At 43.6% G+C, this 19481-nt stretch overlaps 2 protein-coding genes, 1 long non-coding RNA gene and 1 other non-coding gene across 6 annotated transcripts in view; 3 read left to right on the plus strand and 1 right to left on the minus strand.

Moving 5' to 3' along the window:
• The first annotated feature begins 6559 nt into the window (after positions 1–6559).
• LOC110331983 lies at positions 6560–9230 on the plus strand. Its single transcript, XR_002381026.2, has 2 exons — positions 6560–6915; positions 9116–9230. It is a non-coding gene; the product is annotated as an uncharacterized LOC110331983 (long non-coding RNA).
• LOC115065414 lies at positions 8909–9005 on the plus strand. The gene has a single exon (XR_003845205.1). It is a non-coding gene; the product is annotated as a Z30 small nucleolar RNA (small nucleolar RNA).
• Positions 9231–9674: 444 nt separating the features above from the next.
• Positions 9675–13764, minus strand: Pex12 (peroxisomal biogenesis factor 12). 2 transcript variants are annotated; one of them, XM_021212872.1, is made up of 4 exons: positions 13557–13764; positions 13031–13268; positions 12212–12765; positions 9675–11042 (listed from the first exon to the last, which is right to left on the minus strand). In XM_021212872.1, exons 2-4 carry the CDS (start codon positions 13154–13156, stop codon positions 10643–10645), a joined length of 1080 nt encoding a protein of 359 aa, XP_021068531.1. In that variant the 5' UTR covers positions 13157–13268; positions 13557–13764; the 3' UTR covers positions 9675–10642. The 2 variants fall into 2 exon arrangements, with proteins under 2 accessions (XP_021068531.1, XP_029401437.1); XM_029545577.1 differs by having other exon boundaries at positions 13446–13764.
• Positions 13765–16957: 3193 nt separating this feature from the next.
• Ap2b1 (adaptor related protein complex 2 subunit beta 1) overlaps positions 16958–19481 on the plus strand; it is a 106213-nt gene continuing 103689 nt past the window's right edge. For both annotated transcript variants that reach the window (XM_029545576.1, XM_029545575.1), the window contains exon 1: positions 16958–17102. The gene's annotated coding sequence lies outside the window, so the exon portion shown is untranslated. The remainder of the gene's footprint in view (positions 17103–19481) is intronic.

Below are 19481 nucleotides of genomic sequence, written 5' to 3' on the forward strand. Positions count from 1 at the left end.
CATCTGTAATCTCAGCACTCGGGAGGTGGAGGCCAGAGGATCAGCAGCTCCAAGACATCCTTGGCTATAGTAAGTTCAGTGCCAGCCTTGACTACATGAGATCCTGTCTCAGATAAGCAAACAAAACAGAAAGTATATAAACTCATAAAATGTGGCATTTCGGGTGCTATTTTATACAGTTTTAAAGATCATGTTCTACTCTTAAAAGAATGCAATCGATAATCAAATGCAGACATTGCTTTAGCTCTTCTCACATCTGCATTCACAGACTGGGAATTTGTCACAGACACCGAGATATGAGGCAGGAAGTTGCCTTCCATTCTAGTTTTGCCTGGTACTACAGAGCCTGTAAGATTTGGAAAAGAGCCTAAGCCTTTGGGACCTGTTTGCTAAGCTGTGACCAACAACGTTTTGTTTTATGACTAGAAAACAGCCATCTAAATTGAAATTAGAGTTCTGAAGAAAATATTTCAGATGGAGCTCCTTGAACTGTTGATTAACTGCAAAACAGAACATTTGCTTATTAACTGAAGTCAACGGTCTTCCTTCGGGAAAGAGTATCCATGTGCTGTCTGCACACAGAAGCCCTGCAGAGCTTGTTTACAGTCAGAGGAGAAAGCTACTTGCGGCTGGACCTGCACTTTGACCTGTCACCAGCTTCCTCTCCAGAAGTCTTCCTTCAAGCATGCTAGAATCACCTGGGGAACTGGTTCTTCGTTTGGCAGCCTCTTCCATGAATACACATCCATGTGCTGTTTGATGGCTCTTTAGGGAAAGTTCCCTATGTTACCTGTTCTCCCCCCACCACCACCATGGTCTTTCATTGTTGTTTTTCATTTCATTGTTGTTTTACATACAGAGTTTTTCTGTGTAGCCCTGGCTGTCCTGGAACTAGCTCAATAGACCAGGCTCAACTTGAAATCACAGGATTCCACCTGTCTTTGCCTCCCAAGTACAGGTGGTGTGCTACCAACGCCCGGCTTAGAAGGGATTTTAGAGACCTTCTTAAATGCAAGTATCTTGCTGGCTCTTAATGTCTCTTTGAAATATTCTCACATCCCCCAAACTTCCCACCCATCCCTTGGCTCCCTCCAGTGACTCGTGATCTTCCAAAGCAATTCTATCCCATGGTCTAGAGCTCTGTTAGAAATGGCTTCCTCTTTTCTGTTTGCCTTCCTGGTGGCTTTCATTGGTGGGATCTATACCACACATCTAAGTGACTTTGGGCTAGCACAGTGTATGGTCGCATGGCTCCCAAGTCTCACTGATGTTACTGAGATGCTCATAGCTGCTATGAGACGACTGTGTCCTGAGGTTCTAGGTCCAGCATCCTTTCCACGAGTCTCATCTTCCTTAACAAACTTCTCCTTACTGTTACATACACCAAACCCTTCATACTCTCCAACTTGAACAGTGCCCAAAATAGTGATGAAATTCAGAAAAATATTTCTTTACCTGGTGCTCTTGTTTCCTCTGGGTGCTTCAGCTCATCTGGCTCGGGGTGGAATGTTTGTCTTCTATTGAGGGCCCTGCTGCCCTGTGATATCTGCCTGGGAGGAACGGGAACTCTGCCAGACTCCCTTAGCCTTCATAACATTGACCCACTGAGGAAGGCTGATAAGGACTCAAGAAGAGTCTATGTCATGGTTGATTAGCAAACTAAGGCCTCCAGGAATGAATCAGGTCCTTGGAGTGAGGAAATAGGGGTGGTTTTCAAGCAAGCAGCCAGAGTTCAGCTTCCATTTTCTAAAGGGGATGGGCATCCCTTCCACACAGAACACAAGCATCTCTCTGTTGGCTAAGTTTGTTTGCAAAGCTCTGTGCTCGTTTTAGTTTAATTTTTTAAAACACAGTCTCACTGCATAGCCACGGATGGCCTCAGACTCACAGAGATTTCTCTTGCCACTGTTTCCAGAGTGCCGGAATTAAAGGTCAAGCTGTACTCATTTTAAATTAGGCTATTCTGTAATGTTCATTGTGAGCAATGTTAGATTATTTCATTAATGGTTCTTATTGTATATTACTTACTTTTATCTTTTCCTATTTAAAATATTTTAAAAGTTTTTATACAGGTATATATGTTGAACACACTCACTCCTTCTCCCTAGCCTCTTTTTCTTGCCCCTGTACCTTCCTGAAAGCTTTATCTCTACTTTCATATCATATATACATAACTGATTTTATATATTTATAAATAACCAGGAATGAGAGAAAACATAGAATATTCTTCTGAGACTGGCTTAATTTGCTTAATAGGATTATCTCCAATTGTATCCACTTTCCTGCAAATTATATAAAGTTCTTTATGAACCAAAAAAATTCCACTGTATCTATACACTATACTTTTTAAAAACTATTAATTAAATATAACTTCATCATTTCCCCTTTCCCTTTCGCCTTCCAACCTTTCCTATGTTATCTGTCCCTTTCTCTCTCTCTAATTCATAGCCTTTCTTTGTTTACATACACACCCTCCTAAATGTAACCTACTCAGTTCATATGTTGTTACATATTCATATATGACTTCAGCTCTGACCACTTGGTATTGGATAACGAATCCATGAGCTCTTCCCTGGGGAAAACTATTGCTCTGGCTCTTAGTATTTCTTAATTGTCTGTAGTTGCTTATCTATGGTTGAGGCCCCATGACATTTCCCCCTTCTGTATTAGCATGTCTGTCCATGCAGTCCTTGTCCCGGCTGTGTGCTGGTGAGACTCCATAGGCAAAGCTTCTCTTACACTTCTGGGAGATGCACTCTTACATCCAACTTCCTGATCTTCTGATTCTTAGTCTTTCTGCCCCATCTCTTCCGCTATGACCCTTGAGCCTTGGGTGCAGGGCACTGGATCCCATTACAGATGGTTGTGAGCCACCATATGGTTGCTGGGAATTGAACTCAGGACCTCTCGAAGGGCAGTCAGTTATCTTAACCACTGAGCCATCTCTCTGGCTCCTGTTGTTCACCTCTTATTCTTCTGCAATACACTACTGGTGGCAAGTGTGTGTGTGTGTGTGTGTGTGTGTGTGTGTTGTTGTTGTTGTTGTTGTTGTTGTTGTTGTTGTTGTTGTTTCAAACCATTAGAAAGAGTAATGGAGCTGGTGAGATGGCTCAGCGGGTAAGAGCACCCGACTGCTCTTCCAAAGGTGCAGAGTTCAAATCCCAGCAACCACATGGTGGCTCACAACCATCCTTAACAAGATCTGACTCCCTCTTCTGGAGTGTCTAAAGACAACTACAGTGTACTTACATATAATAAATCTTTTTTTTTTTTAAAAGGAGTCATAATGGAAAAAGATGAATGAATAGGAATTTCTTTCCTTAAATCTCCTTAGTTTTAAGTCTCCTGGATATAGTTTCTCAGGCCAGGGAAGACCTCATATCTCGGCTTTTATATCAGCAAATCAAATGTTCTTGATATAAAACAACTTGAAACCAGGAACTTGGGAAGCATGTTTCCCTAGATGTTGGAAAAAATTATCTGATCATGCTGGTGATGATTATGTAAAAACTTGAGGGGCTGGAGAGATGGCTCAGTGGTTAAGAGCACTGACTGCTCTTCTAGAGGTCCTGAGTTCAAATCCTAGCAACCACATGGTGGCTCATAACCATCCGTAATGAAATCTGATGCCCTCTTCTGGGGTGTCTGAAGACACCTATAGTGTACTTACATAAAATAAATAAATGATTTAAAAAAAAACTTGAGTCCCCAGTTTATTCAAGATGTATTCCTCCTAAATTTCTGCTTATCAACAGCGATGGTTATGGCTCAGCCCACATGCTCAGCAGACAGAGTGTCAGAGGACTCATGCCCTCTGTCTCCACCTCACCATCAGCTCTTTCAGAGATGCCTGGAAAGGAATAAACAGTCTAGTTACCAAGATCAACAGGCCTGGACATTACCTAATTCTGGGTGAAGTTCTTTACATTCATTCTTTCAGACAACAAGCTACTTTGGGGGTACTATGGTGTTCAAGTTCCAGCTCTGCCATATCCTGGTTAGTAGACTTTGGTTACGCTTACCTATGTGTCAGAATAGTTCTGTGCAAATCAAAGTTAATGCTGCCTTCTCTAGTAAATGACAAAGAAGTGAGATGATACATAAAGATTCACCCATGGATGGCCCTGAGCAACTGATTACTACATTCTAAACACAGCAATCTTTTTGTGCTAAAATAAAAACTTCCATTTAGTGATTGCCTTATTCAGGCCAAATGTGTATCCCTTATTCCCTCAGGTCATCCTAATAACTTAAAAAAAGACATGGGTTATTTTCATTGTCCTATAAATGGCAAAACAGTTCAGCATGATGAAGTTCAAGGTTACTCATCCTTGGCAGAACTGAGCAGAACTGGGATTTGAACACTGGCCTTTCTGAATCCAAAGCCCAACCACACTAATTCTGCTACCCCACCTTACAGATAGCTGGGAGAATAACACTTGTCTGTAAGCTACAGAGAGAAATCATGTACTAACTCACGGACTCAATGAGCACTCAAGGCAATAGACATTGCCCCTTGTTTATCTTATAACCATTCTATGAGTTAGACACTATTTCTTGTTTATTTTTGCTTTTTAAAGATCTATTTAATGTATGAGAGTACACTGTAACTGTCTTCAGACACACCAGAATGGCATCGGATCCCATTACAGATGGCTGTGAGGTACTATGTGGTTGCTTGGAATTGAACTCAGGACCTCGGAAGAACAGTCAGAGCTCTTAACCACTGAGCCATCTCTCCAGTTAGACACTATTATTAACCTTTTTTTTTTCTTCTTTTCAGAAGGGAAACTGACAAATCGAAAGTTTGTTTCTTAGTATTTCTCTAATTGTGTGTGTGTGTGTGTGTGTGTGTGTGTGTGTGTGTGTGTGTGTGCAGGACCAATGTATCCAAGAGCCACTCCAGAAAGCTAGCTATGTATGTGCTGCCCTGGTGAGAATCCTAAATGACATGATGTCTGAGCTAGAGTCAAACTGAGAATGGAGACAGAGGGAGGAAGGATAACTCAGGCAGAGAAAATAACACACAGGAACCCTGTCTTCTCTGTGTCACCTATGAGGGTTAAGGATGATCTTAGACAGATTTGGATGGTCTGTGTAGGCGACACTTTGTTCCTTCCTACGCTCCCTTTTATTTCTTCGAGACCCTTTGCCCATCCCCTATCTGTTGATCATCACAGTCCTCGTTTGCCACCTCTCTATTTCCACTGCCGTTATCACTTAGGCTCTTCTTAGCTCTTGAGATCAGTTTCAGGGTGTTTACACTGTCCCACTCTGAACGCATGTGTACACTGTTTCCTTAAATATTACTCTGATCACTTCATTACTTGGCCTCTGAAATACTCAGTCTCCCTCTGCTCTAAGTTTCCTGAAGTTTGCATCCAACCAGTTTGTGCTCTTAGCAAAGTCTCAGCCTGTCTTCCTAACCTCCTATCATGTCAATAACACTAACCCAGGAGTCCTTAAACTTTGCAGGGACTCAGAATTGTTCCTGGAGTGTGTATTAAAAAAATTATCTTGGACTCAAACCTGAAGTATCCTATTGGGGCAGCTATGGGTCACAATCATTTTGGAGTTTCTACTATTACTTTTTTACACTGGATGACGGACGATTAACAGGTCTTTCTTTGCTTATTTCTAGAGTTCACAGAATTTTGAGAAGCAGCTCAACAATTTTTAGCTCTGCCAACATTTGGAAAACCAGATCTTTCAGCTAATTCATCTTGAGTTTAATAATTTTCTCAATCTTTCTGTCTCTCTCCTCAGGGTCTTTCTATACTTCTGACTATCCTGGAGCTCCCTATTAGATCAAGGTGGTCTCAAACTCACAGAGATGCTTCTGCCTCCTCCTAAATACTGGGATTAAAGGCGTGCATCACCACGCCAAGGGGCAATCTAATTCTTAAGGCCTCTTCTCCCAGGAAGTCGTCCGTGCTGGTCTTGACAATTTGGTATTTAGCTGCACTTTTCTCAGGGCATCTTTAATTACTTTGAATGTCTAAGACCAGGGTTTGATTACCGGCACCCCCACATGGCAGCTCACAGCCATCTGTAACTTCAGTTCCAGGAGATCTGACACCTGTTTCTGATCTCTGTGGGCTCTGTATTGGCATAGTGCACAGACATTAATGCAAGCAAAACACACATGTATAATCATAAATAGATCATTTTAAAAATCTGTCTTTTAAAAAACAATGTTCAAGATAGAAGTCTTTGTCCTCTCCCCATTCTCCATCGAAGCAATGGTAAAATCACTATGCCTAACAGTCGCCCGGAGTCCCGTAAGTAGATAATTGTAGGACGAAGAAAACCAGCATCGCTTGCTCAGCAGAAACCACAGGCCTAAGTCGCGGAACCCAGACCCAGACGCCTAGAAAGCCGGGGGGGGGGGGGGGGAAGCAACCTCCACCTTTGGGTCAGCTCCACCCCTTGCTTTCATTTCGCCTTTCGATTGGCTGCTCTTCATGCAGGCACCGCCTTATAGTTGTCATGTGACGCTCTAGCTGCCGTGGGATTGGCTTACTGACGCGCGCGGGGCTGTGGGATGCAGGCCCGAAGAGACGGAGGGGAGAGGACGCGGGAAGCCAGTGTGCCCCGGACGCAGTGTCCTAGTGCTCGATTGGGTTATCCTCTGCAGCTCCGATTGTCTCTGTCCAAGACTGCGGAATGAAGAATCCAGGCTGGGAGCCAATTGAAACCCCAACTCCGTCCTCAGTCCTCTTTCTCTACCAAGGATGGCTTCAGGCTCCCGAAGTTGGCGGGTTTGGACTTTATCTCTTTTTTGCTTTGAGAACCTGTGTGTAAGCCTTCTCTGGTCAGCAAAGGAATCTGTGCAGAGCGCCATGAATTAGAGGATGGGGGAATGAGTGCTTGAAGATGCCCGAGGTATGGTCCTTACCCGTGTGACATTTGGAGGTAAGCTGGCGTTATAAATTGTGCTCATGCATTTCTAATCAAAGGCCATGGGATTAGGCTTACCGAGGTCATTTATTGAACCCTTATGTTCCAGGCTGATAACACTCTTCCCCAATTCTTTAGGAATTCAGTGAGATGGGGCTGGTGGGAGAGATGGGGAGAAAACTAGTGAACTGGTGCATAGTTGGCACACCTGCTGGCATGGCTTGGGATCAGGTACCACCATGTCTGTCTGGATCTTTAAGCGGAATTGGTTTCACAAACTTTGCTTCTGTAATTCAGGGGAAGGGCAGAGCCTTCCTTTGGGATTAATCGAGATAAGGTTTCATGCGTAAAGTGGCAGCAGTATGGAGAGGCACAAACTGGAGAGGCAGAGCTGACGAGCAGGAAGGGTTTCTCTGGGGCAGGGGAACACAAGCTCTAATAGTAGATTTGAGAACTTTAGTAGTTTGGGTTAGGTGGTCTGTAAGATTCGTTAGGATTATGATATTAACTAGTTAAGGGATAAATGGGTTATTTTGGATTTTTTATTTTGTTGTTTTTAAAAGATTTTTTTTTAAAGATTTATTTATTTCATGTATGTGGGTACACTGTCGCTGTCTTAAGACATACTAGAGGAAGCCCATTACAGATGGTTGTGAGCCACCATGTGGTTGCTGGGAATTGAACTCAGAACCTTTGGAAGAGCAGTCAGTGCTCTTAACCACTGAGCAATCTCTCCAGCCCCTTTATTTTGTTTTTAAGACAGGGTCTGTATAGCTAGCCCACGATGGCCTCAAACTCACGATTCTTCTGCCTCAGCCTCCCAAAGCTGTAGGATTACAAGTGTAACCACCACTACACCTGGCTTGATTTTTGTTGTTTTGGAGGTTGGTTGTGGTGATGGTCTTTCTGGGAATTGACCTAAGGCTTTATTCGTGGTTTTGAAATCCCTTGAATACCAAACAAAGTAGTTTGTATATTATTTCCTGGGCCATGGGGAGAAAGTGGATGCTTTAGTGACTGAATTACACTTTTATATGTTTAAAGTCAGCATATATATGTGTTGGAATTCAGGGAAAACAGGCAGAAGACCCACTGAATCACAGTGTTGTAAAACAGATGAACTTTAAATCAGTTATTGGTCCTCTGTAAGAGCAGTCAGTGCTCTGAACTACTGAGCCATCTCTCCAGTGCCTGTAGTTTCACCTATTAGTAAAGGGTGAATGTTGAGAAGTTAGAGGTGGAAAAAGAAACCTGGTATTGAGACCACAGTCCTCTTCCTAATTCTGCTATTAATTGGTATAGAGCTTTAGCAGACCCTAGCCTCACAGAGTTTTTGACTGAAATTAGGAGATTCTGGTAGACAAAAGAAATGATGATGTAGAGCTTTGTTTGTTCACTGTGTACTTTCCTGTGTTGCTCAGGACTCCTTGGCTCCAGCCTTACCCTCTAGAGTAGCTGGAACTGCAAGCAGGAGTCACTGTATCTGACACCCTGACTATGGTTTTTATCTTCCTTGGCAGTTGAATTCTATGTTAAATGAGTAGTAGTTAGGAAATCTTTTCTACAGCTACTACTTTTTAGACTATATGTCTCTTAACAGATATCCCTAAGAGTTTGTCGAAATAAATGGAGGTTGGACTCACCTTTTTGTTGCTGTTTTGAGACAGGGTCTTGTTATGTAGCTCTGAGGGCTATCCTGGAACTCACTGTGTAGAACTCAAACTCACAGAGATCCTACAGCCTCAGCTTCCCAAGTGCTGAGATTTAAAGATGTGTACCACTGTGCTTGACTCTAAAAACTTTGAGTGATAAATGTTTCTCCATTCTGTTGTGAAAACAAAAAAAGCCCCCTACCCACAAAAAACCAAAAACTTGTTTTAAGTTTTTATTTTTGTATAGCAGTTACTTACCACATAGTGGAAAGCATTGAAACTTTAAAGTTGAAGCATCTGCGAGTAGCTTTTTGGGTGTGTAAGCCTGCACTTCACTGGATATGTGAAATGGAGCCATGCAATGATGAGTGAAGTACAATCTGACCTGGTATTGCCATTGCTTTGGCGCTGGCTCTGACCAGGGTGTGACCCCTTAATCTTCTCTCTGAGCGGATTCTGCTTACCACATGGGGTATTTGAACCTTTGTGGATCCCGGCTTATGTGAATGAGTATTTCTTTTGTATCCTTTGAATTACTGATACTTTCATGTTTTCCTTCTTAGGTCCAGGTGAGAAATCAGGGTTGAAAACTTCATGGAGGATTCATCATTTCTGCCCTGAATTGGAATCAATTCCTTATTGACTTATTATTACTGTATTAAAAGTGTTTTTAATTAACCATGGTATTTGTTTGGGTAAGACCTTTATTTTGGTAAGGTTTTACAAGAGCTTATAAATGATCATATACTCTTCTTCTGGTAAGCTTCAATATTTTTAAATCTACAGGATGGATTACCTATTTTAAACTTAGTAAAATTATATCATCTTCATGGTACCAGAGATTATGGTCTTGATTGCCAGCATGAATCACAGTAGGCACTTGCAAATCATTTTCATCTAGTTTGCATTAATGATTTTTCAAAAGCTGTGTCTTCACCAGCTTGTCCATCCAATGTCATAAATAATCTTAAACAAGCAACTAAACTCTTGTTTCTGGCAGATGCTATTTCATACAAGGTGGTATCTGTGTTGTTAAAACAGGATTTTTGTTCTAATTATTGAATTTGTCTTTTTTAAAAGCAAAACTTTAATGGATACAGAAAAACTTCAAGAAGTCAATGATGATCTGAATGGTAATTTATTTAAACCCCTGAAGTAATCTTTTGGGTTTCCACATAATTATAACAGCATGGAACAATTCTTTCCCAGAATCATGTATTGTTAAAATTTACTTAAATGTTTCATAGAAACTTTCATAATACCTAGCATGATTCATATCAACTGAGCAAACTGCCAGTTGAGCAAACTCCTAAGAGCAAGCAGAAAGCTTCTGCTCCTCATTAAATAGTCACTAGGTAGGCATCAGGTAAGTATTTTACTGCATCTCACCATTGCTTTCTAGTTTTCATTCATATTGAAATTTCCAGACTCTTCCCTATAAACAAACCCTATCCCAAGACAGACAGACAGGTATGGATCATCAAGGAAATCTTCAAATGCTGACAAACTGTGGTAGATGTTAGTAAGTCATGATAGGTGGAAGGGGCTTTCCTCTAAAGCATTTCTATAAAGAGAAAGTCCATGTCTGACAAAGCCTCTAATTCAAAAGTAGAGAAATGATTTCTAAAGAGAAGGTCTGCTTCCCATACCACTTGCTTTATAAGGTCTAACCTGAGGTTTCCTGTACTATTTTATCCCTCTTAATCAGTTTCTCACTTTCATTTTACTTTTGACAGTCTCCCTATGCTGGCCTTGAACTCAAATCCCCTGCCACCATCTCCAGAGTGTTGATACTATACTACCACATCCAACTTAAAACCTTACTCTTAAGTGAGGTGGTCTTTTATAACTCACCTCCATATTGGCCCTCACACCACCTATAATCCTGATTCTCCTGCTTAACCAGCTTGGAAGAGAGCAAACCAAAAGGTTAGGATCAAATGGATATATCCTTTGAAAGAAATCCATAAAACTACTTAAAGTTAATGTAGTTATGAATCAGGGAAGTATCATTGTTGTCTGCCATACTAAAACCGTCTTGTGGCCTTACAGTATAGAGCTTGAGCGGTGAGATAATGCACTAATCTCTTTCAGTTCTCTGGAGAGTAGAGTTTAATTAGATGCTGGACTTCTGTTGGATACCCTGTAATGGGACAGGCTTGGTGACTCCTCACATAATTAAACACACAGCGGTAACAGAATACATAGCCAGAGGTGGCAAGAACCGTATCATTCACCCGAGTTTTACGACAGAGTGGGCACACTGTTTTCATTTTGGGTAAGAGGGGAGAATCAGAGTTGTAGTCTAGGTGTACAGGTGGCGGTGGAGTGGGCAGGGCAGTCAGTGATTTGATGGCCTCTTGGTTCTCAGAAGAGTACCACCAGTCAAGAAACTGCAGGAAGAATACACCCACAGAAAGGCCAGTAGAAAGGGATAAGGCAACACCTCCCACAGCTTTCTTCAGAGCAGACTTTATCTTCTCACCAACGCTGTTGGGAAAGGAGAGCAAGAGCCAAAGAAAATAGTTTATTTGTATGTGGTCACAGAGTAACTTCTATAGGTGCAGTTCCACACTTGATGTACTGGAGGGTCTATTGTAAGCCAGTGTATTTCTAAACTCTGGTGTTCTGGTTTTTAAAAGATTTATGTTTGTGTCTGCTTGTTTGTACACACACCATATGTATGCAGGTGCCTTTTGGGCCAGGTGTCCTGAAGTTATAGGTAGTTGTAACCTGCCACATATGGGTTCTAGGGATTGATCTCTGGTCCTCTGGAAGAGCAGTACATGCCATTTACATAACCACTGTGCCATTTCTCCTGCTGTACCCCCAAGCTGTTTTTTTGTTTTTGGTTTTTCAAGACAGGGTTTCTCTGTAGCCCTGGCTGTCCTGGAACTCACTCTGTAGACCAGGCTGGTCTCGAACTCAGGAAGTCCGCCTGCCTCTGCCTCCCAAGTGCTGGGATTAAAGGCGTGGGCCACCACTGCCCGGTCCCCAAACTGTTTTTAACAACAAAAACTTAGGTTTTGATTTGAGAAAGGCATCAGATAGTTAACTTTAGAGAATTTTTTTTTTTTTNGGGGGGGGGGGTTCGAGACAGGGTTTCTCTGTATAGCCTTGGCTGTCCTGGAACTCACTTTGTAGACCAAGCTGGCCTGCCTCTGCCTCCCAAGTGCTGGGATTAAAGGCGTGCGCCACCACACCCGGCAACTTTAGAGAATTTTTAAATGGAAGATGGATAATCCATCCAGAAGAAACAGTTTACCTAAAAAGCAACTTATCAACACTGGGATGCATACATGTTGAACTTGTGGGAGAATAAACTCCACAAAGGTAATATTGCATCCTTGGTAAGAAGTCTTTAGAATTAATTGTATCGCTTTGCCTTGAATCTTTGCTCTGCCATCTTCTGGCTGGTGGTTCCCTCAACTGTTAAATGAAGCCACTGCATTTAATTCAGGTTGTGATGAGGCAAAGATAATGTCCACAAAGCAAATACCATGCAACATACACCAAGCATGCGTGACTATTGTGATGAGAAAGGTCTGTGTTTTATGGATGTGAGGAATAACTTCTGTGATTTAATAGCTGGGGTAAACCGGATGATTGGTACATAATTTCAAATTTTGTTAATAAAGGGGTTTTAGGAATGGCCTTACCTTCTGACGGGCTCCTGCACTGCACTGGCTTCAGCCAGTCTCCGCTCGATAGCTTGCATGTCCTGAGCTGTCAGTCGAGCTAGCCGAACTCCAGCCAGTTTCAGCAGGGGAGAGTGGTGCTCCGACTTCCCCAGGATGTAGCACAGTTGTTGTGTAAGGAACCAGCCTTCCCAGGCCATGTTGACAAAAGGGTAGGCCGCCAGGAAGGCTCTGTAGAATCGTTTCCAGCGAGAAGAAGGGGGGTGAATGGAGTATTCGTCTTCTTCTCTCAAGCTAGAAGCCAGCTTCTCCAGCTTCACTTTCAGATAGGGAAGAAGAACAAGGAACATGGCAGATTTCCAGAGGTGCTCCTTGGGAAGACCAGCACTGGCTGGTTTCTGAAGCTGCGGCGGGCTCCCTGCCACAATCCGCTTTAAGCCATAAAAGTGTTCAGAAAATGAGGCACTAGTTCTAGAAAGATAATGCTGCTGGAGTAGGAAGTCTAGCAGAGTGAAGATTTCATCAAACCACCTCCAGAGGAAGCCATAGTGCGCAGGATTTGATTCTGCAAGAACCTGATGCAAAAACAAATTCATTTTATTACAGTTTTCAGTTTGTATTCACATCAGCCCTTTCCTTTTAGATTCAATACACCTGGCTTTTGGAGTATAGCCTAAATTTCCTGAGGTCCTAGGAATTGAGTACAGAGCTCTTTGAATGGATGCCCATCAAGCCACAGATACAAATGACACATGGTGATCATTGCAAACTTATGGGTACTAGTAAAATGTTTGGAGTTTTATCCAGTCGTCCCTGAAACGTTTCAGAGAAATACCTTACCTTGACCACATGCTGAAGAGCAGGTCTCACTGCTGTCATTAAACTGTCCTGGGCTACCACCTCAAAGATGGATGGCTGGTCGTCCGCCACCGAAGCACTTGTGATGTGAGCCCCATGCTCAGCCATAGTGTCCCGTGTGTACTGGGATTCACTTTTCCCACGAACACTCTAGTGAGCATGAACTTGTTTTTGTATCAAACGGGTGCTGAGTCTTAGTCCTTCTGCATGGCACCTGAAACTAAAAATTGAATTTTACAGGAGTGAAAAATCAACTGGGATTTAAAAAAAAAAAAAAAAAAAAAAAAGCTTATATGGAGGCGGAGGGGAGGGAGTCTCAAAGTAAGGACTGTTAACTCCGGAGCTGGGGACGTGCGTGGCACGTGGGGTCTGGGGAATGACTTGTCAAATGCTGCACCTCAGGGCAGAGCGTGACTCGGAGGCGGGGGTGGGCCAAGAAACGTGTCGCTCGAGCTGCGAGGCCCGGCTCCGGCGGCTGCCTGGGAAGCGCCCGTCCTTGCTTGCTGACCTCGGGCACGGAGCGGAAGACCCGTGACGCCACCTGCGAAAGGAGGTCTCGGCTTTGTGACAGAAACCGTACCCGGAAACAGAAGCTCCGAGGACCTCCACACGGCGGGCGGAAGACAGGCGCTCTAGCATCGAATGTAGCCCTGAGCCGGAACTCGGGAACTCTATGACCAACTGGGACTTCCGCTTCCGCCCCCCTGACTACGAGGCGACGGGTTAGTGCAGTGAGTGGATTCTGGTCCTGGTTAGCTCTGAGCGAAGCTTCCTGGAGGGCCATACTCGAGCCTCTGTGCGGAGCTGGGGTCCCTGGCTGACACCGGTTGCCACGGGAGATCAAGCCAGGTCCTTTCTGCCATGTGGTGCTTAGCTCAAAGCCGGCCACCTTCCGGAGTATATAGTCAGTCATCGGCAAGTTTTACTAAAATGACAAAAGATTCTCCTTGCCCACCAGAATTTAGGACGGTTACTTTTCATTACAGACAGTTTAACTTGTCATCCATGTGTAAAATTAAGTTCTAGCTCTAGGCACATTCTGCTGGATGAAATTGATTCCTGCCCTCCAGCTCAGTAGATATTAGTAATATCACCTGGCTCATTTTTCTTTTTTAAGATTGATTTATTTAGCCGGGCGTGGTGGCGCACGCCTTTAATCCCAGCACTTGGGAGGCAGAGGCAGGCGGATTTCTGAGTTCGAGGCCAGCCTGGTCTACAGAATGAGTTCCAGGACAACCAGGGCTATACAGAGAAACCCTGTCTCAAAACTTAAAAAAAAAAAAAAAAAATTGATTTGTTTATTTTATGTATATGAGTACACTGTCACTCTCTTCAGAGACACCAGAAGAGGGCATCAATCAGATCCTTTTGCAGATGGTTGGGAGCCACAGGCTGTTTTAAAACAAAGGGAACTTAAACTCTAGGTGGGGAGGCTGGACAGATGATGGTCAGGTGAGAGCACTTGTTGCTCTTGCAGAGGGCCTGAGTTCAGTTTTCAGCACCCACAATCAGAGGCTCACAACTAACTAAGTCCAGCTCCAGGGTTACAGTGCTCTCTCTGGTCTCCTAAGCAACTTGCACATACTTGTACGGATGCAACATTTAAATGGAGTAGCTCACAAAATAAGATAGCTCAAAAAGAACAGGACTATATAACTCCCTTAGAGTTCTCTAGCAGCAATTAGTAACATTTCATCCAAGTAACCTTGTTACAGTGAATGAGTGTCAAGTCACCATTGTGTCCATGAATCAGATTCTTCTGACAGAAGGAGCTGGCATATATATATGTAACCCCAGCGCCTGAGGCAGTGAGTAAAGGAGGAAAGAGAGGAGAAAGGGGGAAAACACCCATTTGAACAATCTTGGTTTAAAGTCTCATTTCATGGTTAGCCAGAGGGTCAAGATTTCCTGATTAATGGACCCACAAGACTACTCTATAAAAAAGAAACTGTAATTATTACATGAGAAAAGGAAAAAGTTAAAAATAGTATGTCCTGGTTGGTTATATAACTCAGTGGTAGAGTATTTGCCCAACACGTGTGAAGCCCTAGGATCCTTTCCAGGTTCTGGAGAGAAAAATATTGTCAGTTTTTATTTCAGTTTGGTAATGTGCCAGGTTTTGTTTTGTTTTGTTTTTGTTGTTTTTTTGAGACAGTGTTTCTCTGTGTAGCCCTGGCTGTCCTGGAACTCACTCTGTAGACCTGGCTGGCCTCAAACTCAGAAATCCGCCTACCTCTGCCTCCCAAGTGCTGGGGTTAAAGGCATGCGCCACCATGCCCAGCTGATGTGCCAGTTTTTAGTCGCCAAATAATACATTAAAAATCCCAGTCTTGCTCTTACCCTATTACACTCTTGCCTCTCTCTTGCTTCTTGCTCCCTTACTCCCAATTCCCTTCCCCCCTCTCTCCATGTGGCCATGGCTGGCCCCCATATCTCTGCTCTCTCTTTCTCTCCGCCTTTCTCTGCCTCTGCTACCCTCTTAACTCCCCTCCCCATGCCCTGAATAAACTCTATTCTATACAAAAAAACAAAACAAAACAAAAAAAACAAAATCCAGTCTCAAATGTGTAGTCTAATAGAAGGCACATGATTAACCTTTCTATTAGAAGGCATTAAAGGCTAAGCCTGACCATCAGGTTTAGAGATCTTAAATATATATTAGATATTAAGTTACATAGGAAATTATTTAATAGATGCTCAGTAAATAACTTAATTGTAATTGGGTTAAGTCATCTGTTTTGTTTTTCAAAGACAAGGTTTCTCTGTGTATCTCAGGCCCTCCTGGAATTCACATTGTAGACCAGGCTGGCCTTGAACTCACAAAGATCCACCTACCTCTGCCTCCTGAGTGCTGAGGTTAAAGGCTTGTGCCACCACACCCAGTTTCCTTGAGTTTTTTGTTTTTAATATATAAAGATTTATTTATTTTTTATGTACACAAGTACACGGTGGCTGTCTTCAGATACCAGAAGAGGGCATCAGATTCCATTACAGATAGTTGTGACCGACCATGGGATTGCCTGGGGATCAAGACCTCTGGAAGAGCAGCCAGTGCTCTTAACCACTGAGTCATCTCTCCAGTTCTGCCATGATTTTTTTTTTTTTTTAAAGTTTCAAATCTGGGGCCTGGAGAGATGACTCAGTGGTTAAGAGCACTGGCTGCTCTTTAAAGGACCTGGATTTAGTTACCAGCTCCCGCATAGCAGCACACAGCTGTCTGAAATTCCAGTTCCAGGTGATCAAACACTCTCTCACATACATGCAGGCAAAACACCAATGCACATTAAAAAACAAAATGAAAAGAAAAAATTGTTCAATAGTAGAGTGAGGGGAGCCTGTAGAAGAACCACTTAGCCTTGGAGGCCAGGTATAGAGATAGAGAAGTTCAAAGTGCTCTAGAGGTAGAAGCAAGAGGGCTGTCTCTCAGGTTTGCCTGAGTTACATAGCCCGATGTTGGTCTTTTTCTTTTGAAGCTGGACTTTATTTTTTTTTTTAATTTTTCTTTTTGGTTTTTCGAGACAGGGTTTCTCTGTGTAGCTCTGGCTGTCCTGGAACTCACTCTGTAGACCAGGCTGGCCTCGAACTCAGAAATCTGCCTGCCTCTGCCTCCCAAATGCTGGGATTAAAGACGTGCGCCACCACGTCGGGCTTTGAGGTTTGTTTAAGCAAATAATATCTCACACAGGTTTCACAAAAATCTTGTTCACGGGAATAAATCCCGAAAATACCCACTTATTGAAGATATCCCTTGGGAAAGCCACTGCGGTTCTCCTGAGTGTATAGGCAAGGGCCCTAACCCTGAGAAAGGGAAACCTTTCCGTTGCTGAGGCAACAGACACAACCTGGCTGTTTGGTTCTCCCGCGCACCCAGATGACGTCAGGCGGCGAGATTCTCTTACGCCAAAGCTTCCGGCCCACCATCTTTGTCCCTGGCAAATTGGGTTTTGCGCAGTGGCTTAGATCTAGAGAGAATCGTGACGGGCAGGAAACCATTACACCACCACCCCGGCTGTGCTCTCCGACTGCCGCCGCCGCCACCCCGCCCTTGCCTCCGGTGAGTTCAAGGCGGCTGGCTTTGGGGTGTGTCCCTGGCTGACTCGCGGTGGTTGTGAGGGAGGGGAGCCCCAAGCCGGGTCGTAGGCTCAGGAGGAAAGGAGAGCCGAGGAGCGTGACGGTTGAGGGTGGAAGGAGTCCTCGGGTGTGACCGTTGTGAGGGAAAAGCTGGGAGAAAGTGCCTCCTTCGTAGTGACCGTGGTGGCCTGGGGCTGCGCTCCGGTGGAGCAGCGGTAGTTGGGGGCTTAGGAGCGAAGCAGGGTTCCGAAGACCGGCTTGGGGAGGGCTCAGGCCAGGGGTGTGGCCGCTGGAGGCCGAGAGAGACCCACCCAGCTCTCCCGTTTGGCATCCTTTCATTGAGAAAGAAGCTCCGACGTGTCCACGACTAGGGAGAAGGGATTCCCGTGACCGTTTGGTCACTGAAACCTCTCGTCGCACGTATTTGGGGTTTAAGGCTTCTCTCCTTACCTAGTGAAAATTGGACAGATTTCTTGACCTGGGGTCTTGACTTGGGGAAGTGGGTAAAGAGAATGGGGACTAAATAATGTACTTCGAGGAAGGAAGGAGAAACCTGCTTAATTGAGCCCACCTCCCTGTGTTTAGAGGGGAAAGCCAGGGGAAGTAAACCTTAGCCTGAAATTTTGTTGTTTTCTCCCTCCCTCTATTCCCTGGGGTTATCAGGAACAGTCTAGTTTGGGCAAGGTTGTAAATTCTAGTGAAAAAAAAAAAAAGAAAATCTGGAATTTCCTACTATTTCTTTATTCTTTGAATTCTCAGGATGTATTAGCTTTTTAGCATCCCTCTGTTTAGGAGGAGGCTCTTATTAAACTCAAGCAATTTAGTTATGAAGCAGTGTGAATGTGTCATGGATGCTTCGCTGAATTTTTTTACTTTTAGAAGGGAGATTTTTTTTTTCTTTTATTTTAGTGGTCAAACTTTTTTTTTTTTTTTTTGCAACCTTTGTGGTTTAAAAGCCAACACACTATAAGCTCAGTACCGCAAGTTGACTAAGAAAGAAGGTGGTCTCAGAGAGGAACAATTTAAATTATTAACTGCTCTCCTTGTGCAGTTCACTGCTTAGCCTTAGGGTGCACTTACAAGGTAATAATAGAAAGCGGCAGGTGAAGTAGGTGCAGCCACCGGTAACACATTCCGGTGATGACTAAGTGGGGCGGGCGTGTAAACGGAGAACTGAGCAGGTGCCTTGCAGGGTAGACTCCCTGAGAAGTAAAGGGGAGTGTGGGCTGCAAACAGCTCAGTCAAGTTGTGTGGTAAATTAAAACACAGTAAACATCCTGATGAATTAAGACCAGAGAGGTCCTTTGCATCCTTTTCTTCTGGAAAAGATCTTTGTTTTCGTCTCAAGGCACATGTTTGAACCATGTTAGACAAGGCATTCAGAGGAAGGAGAGCATCCCCATTTTTTCTTCTTTCCTCCGGGGCTTAAGTTTCCCAAGATGTCCTGGCATTTCGTAACAGTTGGGCGTAAAACTGTTGGGCTTCTTTCTTTATGTATAATACTATATTAATGAATTAACTTGTAGTTATTCAAATAGAAGCCAGAGGTGGATTTAGCTTTTAACATTTTATTTCTGACAAGCTAATTAATCTGAAGCTGCGGCTGTCCTTGTGTTATGAACATTTGACCAGAAATGGTCTTTATACCACTCATCCTTGTAAGCAAAGGTTACTGGAAGGACTTTCTGCTTTAGAGTTTACTCAACTCTGGCTAGTATTGACTTCATGTGCAAAGGAGGGCACAGTGGACTTGCTAGTGCTAATGCTGGCTGCCATTTTCCAGAGAACCATTTGAAATTAAGACCTTATTAATTTTTTTTCTGACTGTATTCTACCCAGCCTATTAATCTTGTTTCACTGTTGAGCTGCTCTTTGGGGGAATTGGAGGAAGGGAAGGCTGGAAGGAGAGAAAGGACTTCGACAACCTATATTTGGCAGAAACTAGGTTATGTTAATCTAGATCTATAACCTTGTACAGGGAGGCCTATGAAAGGCAATTGTGGAGCAATACTGTGGGCTAGGACAAGTCCAAGGATCCTCGCTTTGCCCTGTGGCTGCCCTGTCCTTTAACAATGTCCCCAGGCCACACGATAAGTTAGTCAGTGACCTTTCAGGTTTCATGTTGTATAAGGTTGTGTAAGTTCAAATTCCATTGTGGCTTGTTTATTTCTAGGGATTTCCTGAAAAACAAAAATTTGCCCCAGTAAGATTGAGTTTTGAGCCGGACGTGGTGGCGCATGCCTTAAATCCCAGCACTTGGGAGGCAGAGGCAGAGGCAGGCGGATTTCTGAGTTCGAGGCCAGCCTGGTCTACAGAGTGAGTTCCAGGACAGCCAGGGCTATACAGAGAAACCCTGTCTTGA

The sequence above is a fragment of the Mus pahari genome, chromosome 14, assembly GCF_900095145.1.
Source record: "Mus pahari chromosome 14, PAHARI_EIJ_v1.1, whole genome shotgun sequence".
In the NCBI taxonomy this organism is placed as follows: domain Eukaryota; kingdom Metazoa; phylum Chordata; class Mammalia; order Rodentia; family Muridae; genus Mus; species Mus pahari.